Source organism: Pogona vitticeps, chromosome 10, assembly GCF_051106095.1.
Source record: "Pogona vitticeps strain Pit_001003342236 chromosome 10, PviZW2.1, whole genome shotgun sequence".
Taxonomy (NCBI): Eukaryota; Metazoa; Chordata; class Lepidosauria; order Squamata; family Agamidae; genus Pogona; species Pogona vitticeps.
The window spans coordinates 1,857,919-1,873,806 of record NC_135792.1 but is presented as its reverse complement, the minus strand read 5'-3'; the positions used below and the strand labels follow the sequence as shown (position 1 = coordinate 1,873,806).

Genomic DNA, 15,888 nt, shown 5'->3' with positions numbered 1-15,888 from the left:
TCCCCAGCTTCCGCTGTGGCCCCACCCGCACCCGGGTTGAGCCCAGCAGGCACCTCCACCGCCTCCTGGCCGGGTCCCGCTCCTGCGTCTCTTTGCGACCCCGACCTCAGCTCCCCAACCTGCCTCCTTCCTCTCCGCCTCCTCCAGCAGCAGCCCTGTGGGATGTTACAGAAGCCAAGCAGGCTGGAGAGCCGCCTCCTGACCACCCCGGGAGCTTCTGTTTGGCATCTTTTCTCCTTCCCTCTGGTCTCAAACACATGAGGAACAGAGGAGAAGAGGAAGGGCCCCAAAGGAAAACACACACACACACACACACGACAGATAGAGACACACAGGAAGCCTCTTCTGGCTCCAGAGGACGAGAAAGGGAGATGTTAATGCCGTAAGACCCAAGACTCGAACTCGGGGTCCAGGCGGGAGGGCACTTGGTCTCACAGGACAGAGCCTCTGGCAGGACACCCCGGCAAGCGCAGAAACGTAGGGGACAAAATCCTGGGGAGAAGGGATACCCGGAGCTCACAAGGGAAGGAAATCAAGGGATGGTACTTACCCCAGCCGGGAGGAAGGGGGCCGAGGGGGTCATTCTCAGGAGGGGCTCCCGATGACTAGAAGGGGGGGGGAGCAAAACAAACACCACGCAGGTTAGGAGCGAGTGTGATGCCCCCCCCCCAGCAGAGGGGCAGCCAGTTCTCCTGCACCCCCCCTTCCCCTGCCTGCCTGCCCCCTTGCCGGGACCAGTTGAAAAAGCCATCTCACCCGAAGGTCAGGGGCAGTAAAAGCCAAATGGGGGCACAGGAGCCGAGGAAAGGGGGGGCCGGAGCCCCGCAGCTCACGGGGCAGCAGGCAGAGGCGGACCAGCCGAGGAGCCGCTCCGGCTCCGGAGGCAGCTGCCCCCCGTGCTGGCTCAGGCGACTGAGAGCCCCACCACTGTCCCACCTCCAACCTCCTCCAAGAACCACACACAACAGGGGGAAAAATATCACAGGCCTTTCCAATGAAATCATTCCCACAAGCCCCGTCCACGCCCAGCGCTTCCTGGCTGGGCCGGCGGGCCGGCCGCCTCCTCCCTCCCTCCTTCCCTCCTTCCCTCCCTTCCTCCCTCCTTCTCCCACTGCCGCCTCCGCCTCCTCCTCCTCCTTCACAGTGGGCCATGAAACCCAAGGGCTGGGTGCGAGATGCTCGGCAGACTGAAGGAACATTCATGCCGCACAGACAGGCGCTTCCCCCCCCCGCCCGCCCGCCTGCCCGCCCCACCCGACAACATCCCCAAAACGGGCTCCCCACCCCTCCTTCCCGCAGCTCCACAGGCCGGGACCTTGTACAAAGCACCTTTATCCCAGGCCAGGCCAGGAGATGGGCTAGCTGGGAAACCGGGGGGGGGGGGAGAGAAAGAGGCACAGGACCTCAGCAGAAGCCCTGCTTAAACCAGTCCCCCTCCCTGGGTAATCCTTGAGGGGTCTCGGAGCGCACGCGGGTCGGAGGGAACAGCCAGATGGGCTGAAGGTGGAGGGTGGCAACGAGGCTGGAAAAACACGGTCCCGTTGACCCAAAAGTAGCATTCTGGTTTTTAAAAAACACACACCCAAAAACACATACGCTCCACCTTGATAGAAACAGAGCTCAGCCTTGTCAGGCACGGCTCCTCCGTCCTCAAGGAGGGACGGATCCTGCTATAAAGCGAGGCCATTTGGGGCACCGTGGTCGGGTGAAACAAAACCACCCTAACACAGAGGGCATCTTTTAAACTCCAGCACAGAGAACTGCAGTCATCTCCGCACCCGAGCGCGCGACTGGCTACAGATGCAGTCAAGGCAGAGGAGAATCAGCATCGCCTGAGGGTTAACTAACCTGTTGGTTAGCAAGCATCAGAAAACACACAGACAGGGAGCAAAACTCCACCGAAAACATGCCCGGGAAGGACCAGCAGGGCTCCTGGCAGCCCGACCCTTGGGCCTGCTCTCTGCGCAGCACCAAGATCTTCTCTCCCAGCTTCGACCCCCGAGAGGCAAGTGAAAAACTAACACATTTTATGCACCGTAAACTGAACAAGACTCGTTGGCTGAAGCTGCCACGAGGGTCTCTGTTGCTTTCGCTGCAAAGCAGCGGTGCCACCAGGAAAGCGCCAAGCGTCCGACGGGTCCTCCCGGTGGGCTTTCCACTTTGCATCTGCCATTATTTATTAACGCCCTCGCCCGTTTTTCTTTCCTCTTCTACATTCCCAGTGGCCAGGGAACTCTTGTCATAGGGCTGGCCCAAATGAATTCCAATTAGCAAATTAAGTGGAAGAGCCACCGTTAACAACCCGCAACAGCGACGCCACCGCCACACGCTAACCCACCTCTTCTGGAATCAGAAGAGACGCAGGCACTGAGCGGAAAGCCCTCTTGAGAAGGACATACAGTACACGAAAGCAGCAGGGCTGGGGCTGAGATGGCCAGTGGGCAAGGGCTTCCCAACCCCCCTCAGGTGAGCGAGCAAGGGAGGTGGCTAAGAAAACATGCCTGGTGCCTGGACCAGCCCTGAAAGAAGTGGTCTCTCTTCCACCTCCCCTGGCAAATCGGCACCCAGGGCTCTTTCTTGACACCATCAGGAAAGATCACATCCGTTCCGTCCTTTGGTGGGAAGCCAGTGGCCAAGTGCTTTCCCCCAGCAACACAGTGCAGCCACAGGGTCAAAGCCATAGGGTTTTCTAGTAGCCAGGGCTATGGCATCCTTTGCATGGGCACGCATGCACACACAAACACACAATTTCAGGCTTCTCTGTTCTCGCCCGAGCCGAGCCACAACCCTCCCCAAGAGGGGAGAAGTAGACATTCCCAGACACAGTATATTGGTGTTCCATTTTAATGCAAAGTTTTTTTGGGGGGTGGTGGTGGTGGTGGTGGTCTGATCTTGTAGGAGCAATTAAGAGGCATTTACTTTACAAAAGACCTGCCCCCTGGCCATTTGTTCATTCGGACTGACTCGGTCACCTGCGTTTTTGGACTCTACTTCAGGACCACATTGGCTACGGGGACTCTCCTGACGAGCATCCAGGCTTCAAGGTTCCCCCCCTCCCCATGCTGGTGCTTGGCCCTTCCCGGGACTCAGGCCAGCCCATTTCCCACACGGTCTCGGGCAGCCCCGAAGGAAGACCAAGGGCCCTGCCTCACCTGATAGAGGAACCGCTGGCTGAACTGCTGCATGGCCCCCTGGAGCTGGTTGCGCTGACTCTGCCACTGCTCGTAGTTGCGCACGTACTCGGCGGTGGGGCGCTGCCATGTGGTGGTGCGAGTGTTGTGGTCCACGTAGTAGCACCTGCCCCGGGGGTCGACGCGCTTCTCCCAGCTGCGCAGACAAGGGGAGCCTCGTCAACAGCCCACAAACCCTCTCCCCACTCGACACCCCCCACACACACAGGCAGGGAAACAGTGCTTCTCTCTCTCTCTGTCCAGGGGCCTGCCCTTCGCCAAGGCCAGCGGCAGTCAGGGGTCCGGGTTCAAGTTCTGCTTTGGGCAGGTACGCTATACAACCAAGCCCTTTCCACCCACCCCAGGGATAAAGACAGGCAGGAGGCTCTGGAGGCAGCACCTAGCCTTTGGGACAACTGACACCGTCCCACAGGACAGGAAGCTCAAATCGGGGTGGGGTGTCCTCTTAGACTCGGTTTTTATCTGTAGAACCGCATGACCCAAAGCACTCTGCAGCAGGTGTGGATCAAGCCTCTGGCAAAGACAGCCCTCCTGGGCAAAGAGGGTCCAGCCATGGGGATCGGCACACCCAGACGATCACGGAAAGGTGCTCTACGTGGGGCTTCCCTTATAGACAGCTCAGATCCTGCCATGAGCTCAAGGCAAGGCAGGTGGGCGACTCCTGGAGACCCACTCTGTGGAACACATCTCGACAGTCTTAGAACAACTGCACAAGTTGAGGGTCCATTTTTGGACAGAAGCCAAACAGCTGGCCAGCCTTCTGCCACACGAACATGCCTGTGGACTCCCTCTCTATCTCCCTGTCACCCTTTTTTGCATGATTCCTCAAGGGAGGCCTTTTCCCCCCCCCGGCCCCTCCCGCTTCGCAGGTGTGTTTGGTGGGGAGCTGGTTTGTCTCGGTGCCCTTACCCTGGTGGAAGAGGGCGCTCCCAGGTGGTGGTCTTGGTGTTGTGGTCCACATAGTACACTCTCCTGTTTGGCAGCTCCCGTTGCTCCCACCTTCAGGAAAGGGGAAAAAGACAGGCAGAGGGTGGAGGAGTGGTTAAGGGCACAGGGGAAGGCGGTGGCATGCCCCCATCTGCCGTGAGCCCAGTGCCAGGTTCCATGCTAGCATTTTCCAGCCTGCAAGGAACTTAGGAGCTGTCGTTCCGACAGACGAGAGTTGAACAAGTCTGTCTGAGACCCAGCCTCCCAGATGCTCACTAACTCTGTTCTGGGAGCTGTTATCTGGAAAAAGGGCATTTTCTAACCGGTAGAAACATGGAGACTTACCCAAGCCGCCCCCCGTGCACTTCCTGGATGGACACAGGTTTAAGCCCTGAGTGTTCTAAACGCCAGGAGCCCAATCCTTTGGCGCAGCGCTAGTCCAGCTGTGCCAAACGGATGGGTGCTTAGTCAGGCTCTGGGGCCCAAACACTCTTGGGAATGGGGTGGGGAGGGAGGGAGGGGCTTCCAGAAGGCATTGGGGCCTCTTCATTCATTCCATGCTGGCCAGTCCGAAAGATCTGCAACAGCAAAGGTGGGAATGGACCCCCGTTGCTCCAAGAACTGCCTGCATATTTAAGACTTGGAAGCATGAATTTAAAAAAAAAATCCTAATATAGGATTAAATCCAATTCCTAGTCCCATTTGGAACTAATATAAGGACAGGAAGCTGCCCTCCACTGCAGAGGCTACTGGTCCATCTCCCCAGTTTTGACAACTCTGACCAGCGGCAAGGCCTCATACCTCGGGAGAGTTAACCTGGCAAGCGGCAATGGGTCTCAAAGGTTACAGGTCAAGACGTGGTCCTACCCCTGCCTGGATCGAGCCCAGAAACGTTCTACGTACGAAGCAGGAAAGCCACTGCTTAGCTACAGGTGCCTGGATTTCAGAACGGCCAGTTATGGACCTGCTCGCCTCTCAAGTCCCTTGTTCCCCTCGGGTTCGAACCTCTGCACAAATTTAGGCCCTCAATTCTCAGGATGCACGAGACCAAGTGACAAAGCATGACGGCAGAGATGGAGAACCGAGGAAAAGCTGCCTCTCTGAAATTCTGCGAGGCTGGAGATTTCTCTGCCAGCAGGCTTGCCTCCTCTCCAGAACACCAGACACCACGATTTGGGTCAAGAAAGCAGCCACCCAGCCGGCTAGCTATGCAGCTGCTCAGCTCGCTCGCTGGCCCGCCTGCCCCTTGGCGATGTTGGCCCCAGCTGCTGCTGCTGCAGCACCCGCTGCTGCTCCTTCATGGGGCAACGGCGGGGCTGGGGTAAGCCTCCCATCCAAGCAAGACGCCTGGTCTTATGTAAGGAACCACAGCCCGCCCTTGGCTGCCAGGCAGCATAATGCACCCCTTTGTGTGCGCGAGACCAGGCGCGAACTGCTGTATGCACCGTGTTAATGAGGACGGCTGTCCCCCATCCAGGAGCTTTCCTGATAGGAACCAGATGCGGGGTGGGGGCAGGGGTGGGAGGAAGAGGCTGCTTTGCCGTCCATCCCAAGGAGAGGGAGGGTGGGTGTGCGTGCATGCGTGTGTGTGTGACAGCAGAACACTCCCCTCCACGAGGGTGCCAGCTCTGCACCCCTTCTGGTCCGGCTCCCCGGAACAGGGCTTCCATCTGGAACGGTTTACCCCTACGGGCGGAGCCCCACGGCCTCCTGCTCCTCCCGCTCCAGCTGCCTCTGAAAGGTCTTTGTGCTTGCCACGTGGAGCGCAGATGTGGACGGAGCGTGGCGGCGCAGGGAGAAGGAAGGGCCGTCAGCCTTACAGCAACCCTCACCTCGGCAGAAGCCCTGCTTGTGGCTGGAGGCATGCGCTCGGCCCCGCCAAGGAAAACACGGCGGGGTTTGCTAACGGGAGCAAGAGCTGAGAGCCGCCACGGCCATGCCCGCCCAAGGCCAGCCTTGGAAGCCTCCAAGGGCTTGGCCAAGAGGCCCCCCTCCAGCCACAGAGGGATCTGGGGGTAGGAGAGAGGGAGGGAAAGTCAAGGGGAAATAGGGCCTGCACCCTCTTGGCGCACAGCCCTCCACCACCCCCGTCACCAACTCCTGCTATAGAGGGGTGGACCGTCTATACCGCGCGTGTCTTCCAGGAAGGGTGTTGAGGCTGTGAGCAGGGATCGGGCCTTTCTTGGGCCCCCAAGGAGCAAAGTGGAGGGGGCGGAGGGAGCCTTGCCCTCCTGGACCGCAGGACATGAGCGGAAAGTGGGCACACCAGGCAGGGAGGGGTGAGCTCCAGAAGGAAGAAAAGAGCTTTCTGAGAGGCCTGGACTTTTCCAGCTGCCTGCAAACAGGAAGTGGCTGAGGCCCCAACACAGTAGCGCTCACACGCCCGGCATAAAGGAGCACTGAGCAACCCCATGCCAATTACCTGTGAGCGCGTGCACACACACACACACACGCGCGTGTATGTGTGTGTGTGTTTGTGTGCCTACACACATGCATGAGAGAGAGACTCTGAAGCCAAGGCCAGAAGGAAAACAAACAGCTCCCTTCATCAGAAACACAGGAGGCTGTGGAAGCAGGCTGGAAGGGCATCTGGCCTCGAAAGGAGCCATGTGCTGCGAGGGCACCAAGCAGGGAAGCTCAGGAGAACGAGCCACGCACTGGGGGGGGGGGGCAGGACCAAGGACCTGTCGGGGGGGGAAGCGTGCAAGGCCACAAGGACCCCTCCCCCCGCCTCAAAAAGAGAACGGCCAGGATGGGGGTCAACGCCGTGAAGCATCCCTGGAAGATTGCAGAGACCGCTCCCCGAAAGGATCCCCTCAAATCTGGGTCTCTTCTTTCTCCCCCAATCACGGCTCCCTTTCTCCTTAAAATCTCAGGAATCCCCAACATGGTCCGTGTTCTCCCGATCACGCCCTGCCCTTCACAGGTCCCTTTCTCCCAAGCACCCATGAAGGCTTCCCAGGGCGTCCCCTCGGGAATCTTTAGACACCGGACTGGCAAGGTGGCCTTGCCACCCTCCCTGCCACGGCTGCAGGCGGAAACAGGCGGAGAGCTGCCGGGGCCGAGGGAGGCGGCGGGTCCACCTTCCTGGCCCGACGAGAAAAGAGGAGCTCCTTCCCTCTCCGCAGACGAGCCTTCCGCACCATCATCCTCTGAAACTCGGAAGCTAACGGCCAGTCCCTGCCTCTCATGCCCCGGTCCAGCTCCAAGGAACAGCAGCCAGGTTCGTGGGGGAGACCAAGTGAGGGGGGGGCCACTTACCCGGGGGGCAGCGCATCCAGTGCTTGGCCGGTGGGCTGGGACGGCTGGCTCCCTGAAGCAGGATTAGACTCCGCTGCCACTGCCATCGCCTCAGGAGCTGCGCCAGAGTCAGGGGGGCCGCTGGAGGCAGCTGCGGGGGCCACAGCCGGTTCCTCCTCTGTCTCAGGAGCCGATCCAGAGGACTCCCCGTTCACTGGAAGGACAGGGCAGGGCAGTCAGGCCGGGCCGGGCCGGTGGTGGCCATCTCTGGCTCCCCCTCTCCCACCACCACTACCACCCTCCTGCAAGGAGGCTCAGGTGGCCCACCAACGCTTCCCGGCCAGATTGATCCACGCGACGTATTGGGTTATGTTGGAAATGTAACTCCTCCCACCCCAGAAAGTAACTAGTTAAAGGTAACCGTGCTACTTGTAGCTTCCAGACCCTGAGTAGATCCAGACTTACTCTACATTCTGCTTACAACTCTGCTTTCAGGCATGGTTACTCAAGTATAAATGGGAAAATGAAAATCTTTCATTGCCTCTTAGTATTTCAAAGTTCTGCTTCCACCTGTATTGGGGGGCTGGGGGGGGCGGCAGGGGAATGCCAGCTCTCCAGCAGCAAAGTAGAATTCAGGGAAGACTGCCTGGCCTTCGAGGGGGGGGGCAAAACCAGCCAGGGCAGCTCTTCCACAAGCAAGGGAGGGCCTTCCTGCCGCCCCCACTTTGACTCTGACCTGTGCCGTTCACGGAGCCGCCTGGGGTCTTGGCTGCCTGAGGATGTCGGGCTCTGGGGCTTGGGCTCTGCTCCCCGTTGGCGATGCCCTGCCTGGCCGTTCCAGCCACAGGTCTGTTCGTCCTGTGGCAAAAACAGAGGTGAAAGGTTAGGCAAAAGGCTCCAGGACTTCTCTACCTGGAATCTCCATCACGAAGTGTCCACCTCTCAAATTCTCATTCTAGGCCAGCGGGCGAGATGCTGTCCTGCACCTTCTTCCACATTAAATTCTTACTCTAATTCTGCCCCAGGACTGTACTGATCCCACCAGCTGAACCGACGGACACACACACAGCTTCCGCGTACAATTCCTGGGGGTCGAAGCAAAAGAACCGTGGAGGGCACAAGGAGCTCTGATTCTTCTCTCCCTTTCTCACTCACACACCACGAGGTTTCCATTAGCAAGCCATAAGGACTAGAAACAGCCAGGGAGGACCCAAGGGGAGAAGAGGAGGCTCTTTGGGTGAACCTTTTTTGCATTTCTTCACACTGGCACAGCAAAGAATTTACCCTTAGCAGCCGAGAGCGCACAAGGCCATCGCTGGCGCTATCTAGCTTGTTCCAGCGACGGCTCGGGAGGCTCAGGCTCCACTCTCCACTTAGTCATAGAAGTAACTCACAGGGCTGTGCAGGAGGTTTCAAAAATCTAGCATCATTAAAGAAAGTCCTGCTGGAAACCAGGGAGACCTGGTGCCAATCTGATGGCAATTCCTCCCCCCCTCCAGCTGCAGGGCTGTGTGGATCCCCCCAAAACAGACCCCCCCCCCGGATCTGCAGCCCTTGGGCTCACCCCGGCTGGAAGAGCCAGCAACTCTTCAAAGTGGGGCAAAGTCAGATCCATTCCTTTTACAAATGTGCCTCCACCATACACGAAGAGAGGTTCCCACATCACAGAGTAGTCTATGTCTAAATGGGCGGCATATAAGCTCAATAAATAAATAAATAAATTTCCTCCAAGGGTGAGTGAGGGCTGAGTTTGGCACAGATGAGGCACCAACCGCCATCTCTGCAAATGGGCAAAAAGGAAGCTTCGGTCTGCACATCATCCCCTTTTGGTGACAAAAACCTCCAAGGGGATCTTGCATTCTGCTTTGTGCATGTATGTGTGTGTTTTTAGAAACTCAAAAGAGGCCACTTCCGGTGCCTCTCCTGGCTGTCGCACGGACTGGGCAAGCTCAAATTAGCCCTCCTGCCGAGACCGCCTTCTCCTCCGGCAGGGCTCCTAACGTGGCCTCACCTTTTAATAGCTGCATGGATGGAAACCAGGAGGAGTCACGTGGCCGGGCGTCCACAGAGCAGCCCTCGCTGCTGCCTGCTCGAAACAGGAACAGGGGAAAGAAAGGGGGCAGAGGCTGGCAGTGGGAAAAGCAGGTAGGGGGGCAGTCAGAGTTGGGGTGCTTGGAAACAAATTGGGGGGACAGGGAGAGACACACAAGGCCGATTCCAGGCAGAGAAGGAAAAGCCCAGCGCTGTGGAGTCACTGAGCAGAAGCCAGCTCCCCCAATTCGGCCTACGCCTCCTTGGGCCTGAGAACCAAGCAAGGGGAAGGAAGCAGGAGCCTAAGGGCTGATGGGCTGCCAGAGCCACGGTTCAAAGCCGGGAGTGAGATGGGGTTCAAGAGAAGGAAACCATATCCCTGTTGCCCTGCCCAAGGGGCAAAATAAATAAAAAAATTAAAAAATAGCCCTGGCCCGAGGAGGATGCAAGAGATCTCTCCAGCGTGGGAGAAAAGAAAAAATGGCCGAGAGGCAGACGAAACACTGGGGCAGCCCAGAAGATTCCCACCTCTACCCTGGGGGAGCTTCTCCTCCTCATTCACTCCTCCGTCGCTTGGGAAACCCGCCATCCCCTCTGGGCCCAACAGAAAGGCAAACCCAACAGGAGAGATCTGGCAGAGACAGTTCGGTCGCAGCCAGGTGCGGATCCCCTCGTTTGGACTGGGCACGGACGGCTGGCAGCTGCCGCCCCCACCCAGCACGAGGTGGAGACATTCCTCCCACCAGTGAGAAAGGACAGAAGCTGCGGGAAGGGACACCGGCCCAGATGTGCCCTGGCCTTTATCTGGAAGGACGCGGGAGGGCAGGCTTGTTTGCCTGCCATTTACAAAAAAAACCCCTCCCTCCTCCTTTTAGGAATGCCTTCTCAGAGCACGTAAGAATTTGCCACACACACCCCAGAAAAAGGTTTCGCTCTCCTCAAACAACAGCAACTCCCCCGTCGGAGGTGCCAGCGTTAGAACAAGGGCTGTGCGGCTTCGTTGTGGGCCTCCTGGATGCCTTGCGAAAAGAATTTGCCACACAAACGAAACGTGGCAGAGCAAACCGCGAAGCAGCTCGGCGTTGCTCCCTGAGGAATGTGGCACCCAGTCTCTGTACCTCTGACAGGCCCCCGCCAGGGGCCACCTGGGGCGAGAAGCCAGGAAGGGCCGAGGGAGAAGCAGGTGGGGCTGGGGGCGAAGACTGCCCATTCCTCTAAGCCCCACATCAGCACGAATAAAATGCACCCTAGGCGCCTCCCCTGGAAAGGAGAGGATCCCATTCAGACAGGGAAGCCCACGGGTGCCTGGACAGGCAGCCAAGAGAGGGATGAATCCAGCAAGGGTGTTCCAGGCTCGCGTGGAATCTGCCCAGTCAGGACCGGTGAAAAAGGGTGGCGTCTGTTCAAGGGGTCAGGAACTGGAGAACGCTCCAACCGGGCTGCTCCAGCCCCAGACCAGGCTCTGCCATCATATCTCAGAAAGAATGAAGTCCCTAGACCTCATGGGCACATCGAAAGCCCCGAGGAGCACCAGGTGAGATGGGGCGCGTTAGAGAGAGAGAGAGAGAGAGAGAGACAGAATGGCTGCTTGAAGGGACCGGACTTTCCAGACACCAGGAAGGCGCACAGTCTGCAAAGCCCAAAATTGGAACTCCTCTCGCCAGCGACGGCTTCCCACAGCATCCTAAAACAGCTATGCCTTCACGGCTCAGGGCTGCCACCCTCCTTTTCTGTCACAGACAGGAAGCAGCCAGCCTCCCCCACCCCAGCAAACACACACACACACGCGTACAGCTAGGCTATTAAAAACCTCTCCCGCCCTCCGCTGCTGCCCACGCCGAGCCTTCCGGGCCTTTTGCTTCTCTTGACTCTGCCTTGGCCAGAGTCTCTTCGCCCCTTCTCGGGCACCTTCTGCCCCGCTCGCCCTGGGACGACGCTTGTCACGGCCCCCCAGGAGAGCCTCTGTTTGGTGTCTCTCCCCTGCCCCCTGCCCCCCAGGCAACACAAGCCAAAAGCAGCAGCCGGAGGAACACTTACTTGGATCGGCCCCCAAAGCAGTGGGTGCTGGGGGGCGGGTGTCTGTTCTCCAAGGAGGACGTGGGGCCACCGGGCTCCCTCCCAGCCACCTGGGGCCCTGAAGGAAGGAAGGAAGGAGGGAGAGAAAAAGTTAACAAGGGACACCCGCAGTGTGCTGATCAGCGGGCAGCGACCCTCCCTGCTATGCTCTCAGCTCAGCGGCCCATCCTGGCTTGGAAACAGGGCCTCTGCTGACGTGCTGCTCTTCGGGCACGGCAGCGCCTCTTGGAAAGGCCGCCCTGCGCTCCAGAATGGGGTAAAGGAGGAAAAATACTAAGGATGGCTGTAGTTTGAGAAACAGATTCCAGATTGGAGGCAAATGAACTCCAAGGCCCTCAACTCAACCCCTCTGGACTTTCTGCGACTCAAGGGCCACGGAGAGCATCCCAAGGTCTTCTGTTTGACACCCCCCCCCCACGGTGCCCCTTCTGAAGCCGCCGGGTCTCCTTGGGAAGAGAGAGCCTCTCTGCAGCCCACCTCCCCTTGAGCCCCTCCCTCGACCGCTCTCTCCCAGGCCTGCAGGGACGACGGACGAAGGCCCTCCCTGGACCAGAGGACTCAGCAGGGTGGAAAGGGAGCCAGGCCACCCCCGGCCCCACCTCCCCACCGGAAGGAGAAGCATGTTTTGGCTTTGCTGGCCTGCTTCGCAAGGGTAATCTCTCTGGGCACCGGGTCTCCCCCCCTCCCAAAGGCCAGGGACGTCCCGGGCCCCCAAAGCGGAGGCCGCCCCTCCACACGGTTCTCCTAAAAAGAAGGGGAAGAGATTCCCCTCGTGGCCGCTAAGCACCAGGCATCACTGCCTGTCTGGGCAGAGGGCGCAGGGAGGTTGTGTAGCTCAGACCGCCACCGCCCGCCCGGCCCCAACACCGTCGGAAGCATCAGCAGCCGGCCCAGGACTCTGGCGACCGGAGAGGCCCAAGGCGGAGACGCCCGCCGGCCGCTGCCCGGGGTGGCACTCACCCTCCACCAGGACGCTGCCGTTGGGCAGGCTTCCCACGTCAACACCGGGTCCGTCCAGGAAAAGCGTCAGCTCCCCGCCCGACACAAGGCTGCCTTTGTTCTCCATCTGCAGGTTCAGGATCAGCTGCTTGTTCTCCACTGAGAGGTGGCATGGAAGGGAACCGAGGACTCTCGTTAGCCATTTGGGGGGCTGGGGGGCTGGCCAGGCTTGCCTCTCTCTGGCCCACACCCTGACTAGTGCCTCATGCTTGCCCTGGGCTCACCCAGGACCGCCACCACCACCACCACCACCGGGCCTTGCCCCACATGGGCTCTCTGGGACCCACCAGGCCCAACTCTGCCTCCATCAGGCAGCTCACGTCACAGCCCTGGAGTGAACAGGCAAAGGTGGAGGAATCGGGCCCATGATGAGGCCAGGGCTTTGCTCTGCCCCTCCCCAGGGAATCGCCCTCACCCAGAGCCGGCATCTCTGCACCTCGGGAGACAAACGAGGTGGGGCGCCTCTCCCTTTCAGAAACCAGGCACCCGCCTTTGATCACACGAGGGTCGACTCCAACACCTCACTCTGCCCCCCCCATGTGCCACTCCACTCCCCCCCCACACACAACCACCCAGGTTGGCTGGTCCCACTCTTCAGCACCAAGGGCAGCCACCCTAAGACTTCACTCTTGCTCACTCACACATACACACACAGAGAGAGAGAGGACACACCTGTCCTCCTTGCACAAAGGAGCCTAACTGTTTTCTATGAGGAGCAGCAGCCGATGCTGGCCTCCCCCAGCCTTCCTGAAGGTTCCCAAAGCCTCTCCTTCGGCCTCCCTTGGACCAGCCGGGCAAGGAACTCCAGGGCTCATTTCCCCCAGCAGCTCCCAGCTCAAAACAGAACTGGAGGAACAAGGCAGCTCAGCAGAGACGGCTGGAGGCCACCATTTTTGCCCGTCAAGGAACAAGACTCCTCCGAGCATGGGCTACAACGTGCTTGGCGCTCTTCATACCACCTCGGTGCTCCCATTAAACCGAACCGGGGGCTGGGGGTCCGAAACACGCCAGCAAACACCCCTTCTGCCTTCTTCTGTCCTGGAGGTGGGTGCCCCAAATGCAGGGGGGGTTTGCCCCTTCCCGACTCCTCCACCACCCTCCCCTGGCTGGCTGGCTGGCTGGCTGATACTGTACAGAGCCTCTTTGTCCTGCGTCAAGACAAGGTGTCTGTGTGTCTCTAGGCAGGGGCAAGGAACATAACTTCCCCCTCCCCCGGCTTTATTTAAGAAAATAAACACTCCCCAGCCCTCCCTGCAGCCATCCACAGCGGCCCCAGCCCCGCACAGAAGGGACCTTGCTCTCGCCGCCGCCACTGCCGCCGAGGGCCTCTCTGCCACCACGCACAAAGCCAGGTTGTATGTCGGCAAGCAGGGCTGTTATTCTCCGGGGGAGAGGCCGCCCTGGTCTTGAATGAGGCCTCAGTTCCCCGTTTTTTGTGCGGCTGGGACGATATGCGGCGCTCTCGTTTCTCTAGGAATTCCCACTCTGGCCATTTGAAGGACTCGCCCTTGCCAGAAGCCAGGAAGAAAACTCTTGCAGCAGTGGCAGTGGCGGCAGCAAGAGCATCCTTCTCCAGATCCAATGGGGAGGCCAGTCCCTGCTCCATGGCGGAGACGCCTGGAGAGCAGCAAACCCAGCCTCCACCGCATGGAAGAAGCACAGAAGTCGTCGGCCGGCAAGCCAACAGCCATCAGTGAAGGAAGCAGAAAAGCAGTCTCCCGAAAAAGGCAGCGGGGGGTGGAGGGGAGAACAAGGAGTGACTTTCCTCTGTCTTTTTCAACAGTGGCTCTTTAGAGAAACTGGGCGCAAGGGCTGGGAAGGTTCCACCCAGAGAGACCTCAGCGACAGCATCGTAAAAGACATAAACTGTTCCATAGCAAAAGGTCTTAGATTCACTGATAAACCATGCATTACAGACAGTTCATCCTTAGAAGCCAACCTTGCTAAGCGTTTCAGAGACATGATTCCAGTAGACCTTTCATGACCGAGTCATCGCACATGCAAAGGAGGCTTCTGCTTACCCTCCAGATGATGAATCACAAAGCAAAGCTTAAAACTCCAGGAGGTGTGGAAAACTCTTGCTGTGATCATCAGATATTCTCAACACTGAAGGGACATTCCCTCTCCCAAGGACACACCATGTCCAGGTCCAAGTGAATCAGGGCAAAGGAGCTGAAGATGCTCCATCAGGAGCTATACACGACCAGCCTGCTATACCGTTTCCATCCTCTGAAGAGAAACGGAGCATTTAAACTGCTTATACCTTGATACCCAGATATGAACGTTGGTATGATTGACATGGTTATCTGATTTCACACTGGAAAAAAACCCTTTCAGGGACAAATGTCAGATATGACAGACCCTCAACAGACTCAAATTGCCAAAGAGTGCCATATTCTTACAGTGCTCTGACTTTGTTCCAGTTTCATACGTCTGACCTCAACAAGCATCAAACGCTCAAATGCCGAAACTCTCTAAATACGAAACGAATCAACGCAACCCAACCAAGGCCGATTTCTTCCTTAACAAAGCCTTCAGACTTCCAGCTGGAGCAGAAGAGAGAAGGCAAAGGGAACATGGCCAGTCTCTGGAGGAGCTAGATAAACCCTCAACAGGGACCTCCTCCTCCAACCAGAGCCACGGCAGTGAGGGGAGGCTTGGCCTTTTGAGCACCCCAACAAGCAGTCAATGCCATGAAGGGAGAAAGGGCAGCTGAGGTGGGTGGTGGGGTGAGGATGGCTTTAGATATGAGGTCAACGGAATACGGGTTCAGCACACATTCAGGAGACAGAGGGCAGCCATTCCCTGTGTTTCCAGGCCAGCCAAGACTCCAGATCGGCTCCCTTCTGGGCCACGTTTCCTAGGCCAGCCACGCCGCTCAGGCCATGAACAGCCACGCTGCCGCTTTAAGAAGCCTCCCCTTCCTGCCAGTGCCAAGGAAAAAATTCCATCCTTTTTTTGGTCTCCAGCAGAGTTTTTTCCATCGGCTTCCCAAAACGGCTCCTGGCTTCATGAAAGGAGCATTGTGCGTGCCACATCATTAGGAGCAAGGCCGGTAATATCGGGGGGGGGGGGGGGAGAGAGACAAAGAGAGCTCAGGTAGGGAAGGGAGGGGGGGAAGCAGGCAAAGGTAGGTGGAGGCGCTCCAGAATGGCCCCCATCACCACACCGCAAGGCCAAGCAAGGCTGCCCCCCCTCCGTGCCCCAAGGTGCCCTAAGCCCTCGGCCTCCCCTTTGCTCTGAGGGGCCCAGAAGGTTGGGAGCTGCCAAGAGAGCACCTCATGATCCAGAAACTGAAGGGAAAGGGAAACACCCTGGCCGGGCCTGGTTCTCTCCTGCGTTGTTTTTTTTTCCCTCCCCAAAGACAGCACAAGCTCTAACGGGTCAGAGAGCAGAGCCAGGACCACGAGCCTGCCCATCCGCT

The 15,888-nt window shown here is 58.6% G+C and overlaps 1 protein-coding gene across 2 annotated transcripts in view; it reads right to left on the bottom strand.

The window, feature by feature from the left end:
* WWP2 (WW domain containing E3 ubiquitin protein ligase 2) overlaps positions 1 to 15,888 on the bottom strand; it is a 34,748-nt gene that overhangs the window by 12,705 nt on the left and 6,155 nt on the right. Inside the window, exons 5-11 of one of the 2 annotated variants that reach the window (XM_072980757.2) lie at positions 12,426 to 12,563; positions 11,427 to 11,523; positions 8,095 to 8,216; positions 7,380 to 7,572; positions 4,101 to 4,190; positions 3,153 to 3,327; positions 551 to 605 (exon numbers count right to left, since the gene is read on the bottom strand). In XM_072980757.2, coding sequence (XP_072836858.2) covers positions 551 to 605; positions 3,153 to 3,327; positions 4,101 to 4,190; positions 7,380 to 7,572; positions 8,095 to 8,216; positions 11,427 to 11,523; positions 12,426 to 12,563 — 870 coding nt within the window. Of the gene's footprint in view, positions 1 to 550; positions 606 to 756; positions 1,031 to 3,152; positions 3,328 to 4,100; positions 4,191 to 7,379; positions 7,573 to 8,094; positions 8,217 to 11,426; positions 11,524 to 12,425; positions 12,564 to 15,888 lie in introns of those variants that run through there. The other variant, XM_020788255.3, reaches the window with a different exon arrangement.